General features: G+C 57.2%; 1 protein-coding gene and 1 non-coding gene across 4 annotated transcripts; one reads left to right on the top strand and one right to left on the bottom strand.

Moving 5' to 3' along the window:
• On the top strand, positions 877–948 carry TRNAC-GCA. The gene has a single exon. It is a non-coding gene; the product is annotated as a tRNA-Cys (tRNA).
• TIMM10 (translocase of inner mitochondrial membrane 10 homolog (yeast)) lies at positions 3,103–6,246 on the bottom strand. 3 transcript variants are annotated; one of them, XM_018059064.1, is made up of 3 exons: positions 6,170–6,246; positions 5,573–5,689; positions 3,103–3,523 (listed from the first exon to the last, which is right to left on the bottom strand). In XM_018059064.1, exons 2-3 carry the CDS (start codon positions 5,641–5,643, stop codon positions 3,322–3,324), a joined length of 273 nt encoding a protein of 90 aa, XP_017914553.1. In that variant the 5' UTR covers positions 5,644–5,689; positions 6,170–6,246; the 3' UTR covers positions 3,103–3,321. The 3 variants fall into 3 exon arrangements, with proteins under 3 accessions (XP_017914553.1, XP_017914554.1, XP_017914552.1); XM_018059065.1 differs by lacking the exon at positions 6,170–6,246 and adding an exon at positions 5,812–6,150 and having other exon boundaries at positions 3,121–3,523; XM_018059063.1 differs by lacking the exon at positions 6,170–6,246 and adding an exon at positions 5,331–5,473 and having other exon boundaries at positions 3,121–3,523; positions 5,573–5,687.

Genomic DNA, 7,296 nt, shown 5'->3' with positions numbered 1-7,296 from the left:
ACCTCTAGCATCACTTGGGAAGCCCTCACTGAAGGCAGGCAGGGACCTAGCTAATTCACTCTGTACACTTTTCTATAGCTCTCTACACGTGGCAAGGCGACAGCAGACACTGCTGAATGAATATGACTTTGCTGACATACACTGCATTAAGGAAGACTCCCCAAGCCCACCCTCACCTCCACCCAAGAGGAGTGGGGAAAAGTGGGCTCTGAATTAGCTGCAATCCTGCCACTTGCTTGTTCTAGGACCCTTAGCAAGTTACTTACTTTTTGGAGCCTCAGCTTCTTCATCTATGAGAACCACAGTACCTGCCTCAGAGCTGTTTTCAGATCCTAATGAAATAATAATACACTCACTAGCACAATGCGCAACAATAGGTTGTCGTCTTAATTTCTTGCTCTTTCTGGCTGCGCTGGCTCTCCGTCGCCCTGTCGCCCCGCGCAGGCGCTCTCCGGCCGCGGGGGGGTCCCCTCTGCTCGCACCGCGTGGGCGTCAGCGCGTGGGCGTCTCCTCACAGTGGCTCCGTGAGGGCTCTCGCCGCCCCGTGGCGGGGGGATCTTCCCGCACCAGGGATCGAACTAGCGTCCCCCGCATTGCAAGGTGGACGCTAAACCTCTGGACCCCCAGGGAAGCCCTCAACGGGTACTTGTACTCGAATCCGCACACACAGACACACACACACACCCATTTTCTCACTGGACCCTTGGCATGCCTCCCCCGAATCCTCGTCATCCATCTACCGCCATCCACCCGGCTGGCAGCTGGAGGGAACCTGTAAAATGCAGACCTGTCGTTTTCACTGCCAGGGTTCACCTCCTTCCAGTCTGCTGATGCCCTTCGGAGAACACCCAGCCTTTTAACACAGCTCTTCGGGCTTCCCTGGTGGCTCAGAGGTTAAAGCGTCTGCCTGCAATGCAGGAGACCCAGGTTCGATGCCTGGGTCGGGAAGATCCCCTGGAGAAGGAAATGGCAACCTGGCAACCCACTCCAGTATTGCTTTGAAGGAGGAGCCTGGCGTTCTACAGCCCACGGGGTCACAAAGAGTGCGACTCCACTTTCACTTTCAGGCTTTGGAGCTGCGCTGGCTGGGCCCATCCCACTCCAACATGAGCTTATCTGTAGCTGGAACCTCTTCTCTCCACCCCGACCGGCCCTGCTTCTAATATACGTTTCAGCGATGCACCCTGGGAACTCCCGACACTAGACCTGAAGGCAGGCAGTCTGTTTTCCTCACCACTGACCCTCCCCAGCACAAGCCCCGCTGAGCACCCGAGGAACGCCCGCGGACCGGCCCCGGCGGGCGGACTCCCATGGGCGGACGGCGCCACCTGCTGGCCCACAGCGCCACTGCAGCACCTGGACGCGGGCTCTCAGCCCACCCTGGAGGTGATTTTTTTAACAATGACTTTTTAACTTTTCTGGGGCTGTTATTCATGTCTCCTTACACCCAAGTTAACAATTTTTTAAAAAAAGTTAACATTATGAGTATTTAACATGGGAAAGGGAGGCACTTTCCCAAGTGCCTTAGTTATTATTAACACATTTAATCTTCATGACGACTCGATGAACTGGCTTTATCACTTGATGGACAGGGTAACTGAGCTGGTTGCTGGCCGTGAAGAACCTGCCTGCCAGTGCACGAGATGGAAGAGACGAAGGTGCGATCCCTGGAAAAAGGGCATAGCAACCCACTCGTCTTGCCTGGAGAAGCCGGTGGACAGAGGAGCCTGGTGAGCTGCCATCCATGGGGTCGCCAAGAGCCGGACATGACTGAGCGCGCACTCAGCTGCCTGAGTCAGATGCCTCCGCAGGAGCACACAGGCTGGAACTTTCACCCCAGGCAGTCTGACCTGAACCTGTTTTTTCCCGGATGCTCCGTGCAGTTTGTGGGATACTAGTTATCCAACTAGGAAACGAACCTGGGCCCTTGGCAATGAAAGTGATGCGGCCCAACCACTGGGCGGCCAGGGAATCCCTGAGCCTGTCCTCTGTAAGCCTGGCACGTGCTGCCGCTACTTGTCCTGCATGCCCAGGGGCCTGGTGAGGTTACATGCCGGACGCCAGCCTCTGCTACCACGGCGGCACTGGGGTCACCGAAGCTCCCGGTGCAGAGCCGCCCTTTCTGAGCTGCAGTTCTCCAAGGGCACCGTCAGGACAGGAGTCGCTGCGGCCTCTCCTCTGCGAGGCAGCACGTGCGGCAGTCCGTCCTGGCCTCCAGGCTACCGCTCCTCTCCTGTGGCCCAGAAGCCACCACCTCTTGGAGGCCCTGTTTCCTAAGAGGGCCTCTAGCCTGCTGGGTGGATCAGACCGCAAGATCCCACCAAGGGTGAGGAGTGTGGTCCCCAGGGTGGACTCAGATGGACCCCGGATGGCTAACAGCGGTTATCACTCAGGCCCTCCCGTGGATCACACACCGTGAGTGACGCTGGGTCCCTTCACAGGTTCCGCTATGGCCGTTTAGCACCAAGATGTTGTGGCTACTTAAGTTCCATCTCCTTCCCACCCGCTCCTCTAAATCATTTCTTTTCCATCATTTGGGAAAATGATGTGCCAGCCTGCACTTCAGTTGTTAAACGTTAAGAAGCTGGGCTTCCCTGTTGGTACAGTGGTGAAGCAGCCACCTGCTGGTGCAGGAGACGCGGGCTTGATCCCTGGTCTGGCAAGATTACACCTGCTGTGGAGCAACTGGGACCATGAGCTGCAGCTACTGAAGCCCCCGTGCCCACAGCCTGCACTCCACGAGAGCCCCACACGCCGCAGCCAGAGAAAGCCCGCTCCCAGCAACGAAGACCCAGCGCATCCAAACCAGACAAAGCGTATGCTCGCTACAAAAACAGAAGTATCTCGGGAACCTTCTCTGGCCCAGTCATACTATAAGTGGTTTATTCACGTGAACTCTCGTTACCTTCCCCCAGCCCTATGACCATCCCCCACTTTACAGATGAGGAAGCCAAGCACGTGAAGTCAGGCTCACGCAGCGAGCGGCTCACGGGGACTGCCCGCTTGAGCCACAGGACCGGTCTCTGCTTTAAACACAACGTCAGACTCCCTCTGCTGGTAGAGGCTGTGCCTGCCGCCTTCACTCCCAAGTGCCAGGCACACTGCTTTGCACACCGTGGGTGTCAACAAATTTGCTTTAATATATAATATATACATACACACACAGTCACAGGGCCCGCCTGGGAAAGGGCTCCATCATACTCCAGCTCCTGGAGACTCCAGAAGGAGTCCAGGCCGGGCAGTCTTCACAGATGCCCAACGTGGGGCACTTTCAGTAAACGGGTGGAGGGCGGGGTGCGCCTCAGGGTGTGCCGCCGCGCCTCACACAGGCCCAGAGCTCTGCTGCGCCCTCTTCATCAGCTCCTCATCCTGCATAGACAGCTCTGTCAGCTTCTTGCCCATCCGCTCGTGGATGTCCAGGTACTTGGAGACACAGCGGTCCAGGCACACGGACTCGCCCTTGGACAGCTCTGCCTCCTTGTAGTGGGGAGGCACGCACTTCCGGTGGCAGGCGCTGGTCATTCTAGAAAGAAGGGTAAGGCTGGTCAGCAGCCTGCTGTGGCAAACCAGGAACGTGCGACCCCTCCTGCCCTGCTGCCCTGATCTCACCTGCCAGGAAGGCAGTGCAAACCCCCAGTCTGCGCCTCCGCCGTCCAGGGAGGCCCTTGTCTGGCCCATGGTCACCCCGTGTTTCTGACTCATCAGACAGGAACCATTAGGTGAGTACTGGCTACGTTCCAGACATCATGCTAAGTGCGTGACGTGGATTCCGCCATGCAGTCCTCGGGATGACTCTACGCAGTCGGCACGATCGTTACCCCCTTTTTACAGATGAGGGAGTGAAGGAACAGGGAGCCTCAGGATGACATAAAGCTGGGCTACGAGCCCAGGGGGCCTGGCTGGGGGCTCCCAGGGGGCGCAGTGGTAGAGAACCCACCTGCCAACGCAGGAGACCTGAGAGACGTGGGTTCGATCCCTGGGTGGGGAACATCACCTGGAAGAGGGCATGGCAAGCCACTCCAGTATCCCTGCCTCGAGAATCCCACAGACAGAGGAGCCTGGTGGGCTACAGTGCATGAGGTCGCAGAGTCGGATGCGACCGAAGCACCTCACACGCACGCATGGAGCCTGACTCCACAGCTCACTCTAGAAAATCATTCTCACAGACAGCCTCCAAGACAAACCCAACTAATCAAAGGAGGATGCCAGACAGTTTTAGCCAATAAAAATAGCAAATATGGGAGGGGGATTCAGGATTGGGAGCTTGTATACACCCATGGTGGATTCATGTCAATGTATGGCAAAACCAATACAGTACTGTAAAGTAAAATAAAGTAAAAATAAAATTTAAAAAAATAAAAAAATATATTAAAAAAAAATTTTTTTAAAGCAATTGTTGACTGCCTACTTGTGTTGGGCTTGATAAGTCTTATATTTTAACATTTAATATTTATAATGTCTTTATGAGGAAGGTACTATTCAGTTCAGTCGCTCAGTCGTGTCCGACTGTTTGCAACCCCATGAATCGCAGCACGCCAGGCCTCCCTGTCCGTCACCAACTCCCGGAGTTCACTCAGACTCGCGTCCATCGAGTCAGTGATGCCATCCAGCCATCTCATCCTCTGTCATCCCCTTCTCCTCCTGCCCCCAATCCCTCCCAGCATCAAAGTCTTTTCCAATGAGTCAACCCTTCACATGAGGTGGCCAAAGTACTGGAGTTTCAGCTTTAGCATCATTCCTTCCAAAGAAATCCCAGGGTTGGTCTCCTTCAGAATGGACTGGTTGGATCTCCTTGCAGTCCAAGGGACTCACAAGAGTCTTCTCCAATATTACGCACCCCATTTTATAGCTGGGATAACCACCAGTCTGCAAGTCCAAGTAACTTGCCCAAGGCCAGAGTAGTAGTGGTTGATGTGGCTGTGATTTGTTCCCAAATCTGCCCAATGACTCGTCTGGAGTCAGACTGAAGTCTTGGTCCTGGCACTGCTACCGACGAGCTGTGGACCCTGAAAAAGCTGCTGAACCTCTACAAGCCTCAATGTCCTCACCTTAAAAATGGGACAAGGGAACTCAGTGGAGATTATAAAAGATAATGCCTACAAAGTGCTCAACACTGCTGAACAGGTTATGCCGGATCTGTCAAAAGGCAACTGCTCTGCTGTCCCCAGAACCCAACCAGAGCCTGGTTTCTCTTCCTGCACAGCTCCTCCATCAGCAATTCCATCCCAACCCCAATGTCCAAGTCATTCTAGTGAGTCCACATTGCGGCTGCATTAGCCCTTAACCATGGAGGTGGGTGGAAAAGGAAACGCAACCCACTCCAGTCTTACCTGGGAAATCCCATGACAGAGGAGCCTGGCCGGCTACAGTCCAAGAGGTGGGAAAGAGTCAGACACAGCTCAGCCACTGGGCATGCATGCATGCTTGCGTGGGGGTGGAGGTGGGTGCTGGGAAGTATGGAGCTCAGTTTATCCTAGATTGAGACGAAGATTTTTCGGAAGTCGCCCACCTCTGCCCTTGGAGGACGACTTGGGAGCAGTCTCTAAGACGTGAGCAGCAGGACCGGCCTTACCTGTTGTACATGTCGGCCATCATCTCTACCTCCAGCTCTGCGGCCAGCTGCTGGGCCCTGAGGGGGTCCATCTCAGCCCTGCGCCCTGGAAGAGATCTCCAGCGGGCCTCCTAGTTCCTGGGTTTGGGGGTGGGGGTAGACATCACGGTCAGCACCCAGCCCGCCCAGCCGCTTTCCCGTCCAGGGGCTGCAGGACGTGGAGCAATCGCAAGGGCATCCGACCAGGAGGGGCCGCTGACCTCGGCAAGCTCAAGCACTCAGCGTCAGACGTCGGAACCGAGGCCCCGCCCAAGGTCGCAGAGCCGGCGACGGCAGGCCTGCAGAGCGGGTCCCGGCGCCCTGACGCCCAGCCCCTCAAGGTGGCGTCTCTCCGGGAGAAGCTGGGGTCCGGGACGGGGCCCCGAACGGCCTGCACGAACGCGCGGGGCCCTGCCGACCCGATGCGACGCGGCCCTGCGGGGCCGGGCCCGAGGCCACAGCCCTGGAGCGGCGGCGCCGTCGTCGGGGTCGCCGCGCGATCCGAGTCTCTCCCCGAGGCCCCGGCCTCCCCCTCACGCCCCCAGGGCCCCCGGCCTCGGGCACACGCCACAAACTCACCGTGCGCGCTGCTGCGGCAGGGCGGAAGCACGTGGGGCGCGGCAGGCGGGAAGTCCCGCCTCCCTTCCGCTCAGGCCGCGCTTCCGGCGTGAAGGCCCCCGCCGCGGGCGGCGCCGGGAAATCCGCCACCATAGAGAGGGAGCGGCTGGCTCCTGCCGAAGGCGAGGGAGTCCTCCAGGTGCTAGAGAGGACTGCAAGGTACCATAGAGGCTGCGGCGGGGCGTAGAGCGCCCGCAGCAGGTAGCGTTAGGATCCCTAGCGGGGATGGCGGAGCGGCTTGAGTTTATGGGTTCTGTCAGAGCGGGCAGGGGTACCGAGCTCGGTGAACCTCACCTTCCGCGGAGGTCGGAGTGCAGGTCTGGTGCAGAGAAGGAAGGGCGTCCTCAAACTGCAGCCCTTAGATGCATGTAACCCCACCTGGGCCGCCTAAAATCACCCCAGTGTCTAGGGCCCACTTCGCACCAAATAAATCAGAATCCCTGGGGCCAGGACCCAGGCATCGGTATGTGGTGGGAGTGTGTAATTTCCTCGGTTCTGCCTCGTCACAGCAAGAATTTGAAGCGACGGAGGTTAAAACCCTTGGATAGCTCCGTGTTACAGCTCTGTTGTATTGAGAAAATAAAGGAAAGCCGACCCAAACGGCGCGGAAAGGGGGGAGAGAGCGCCCTGGCCCTTGGGCCCCTCTGTGTGTGTGTTTTTCCTCCCCTGGGCCTGCCCTGTGTAAATTGGGCTCGCCAGGGGGGAGAGAGCGCCCTGGCCCTTGGGCCCCTCTTCGTGTGTGTTTTTCCTCCCCTGGGCCTGCCCTGTGTAAATTGGGCTCGCCAGGAGTGCTGTTGGTGCTACCTGAGGTCCTCTGGTCCTCCGACCTGCCTTTGTTCTATTTTCTTGGGCTTTTCCGTTCCTTGTCTTTTAGCCACCGCCATCCTGGGCTCCTTTTTCCTATTCTAACTACTTAACAGGTCCATTGTAGAATTCCCCTGCGATTCCCCTGTGCAGGCAGGTTTGAGAGCCAGAGTTCGAGAGGGCTTTCTGGTGAATACAGCTGTGAGGAGATCCCTGAATTGTCTCTGGGGTTGCAGAGACCAGCGAGGCGCCTTCTTATAGAAAGAGGAGTCCAGTATACAGTA

This window comes from Capra hircus, chromosome 15 (assembly GCF_001704415.2).
Source record: "Capra hircus breed San Clemente chromosome 15, ASM170441v1, whole genome shotgun sequence".
NCBI lineage: Eukaryota > Metazoa > Chordata > Mammalia > Artiodactyla > Bovidae > Capra > Capra hircus.
Note: the sequence above shows the minus strand (reverse complement) of the source record. Positions and strands in the feature narration are given on the sequence as shown.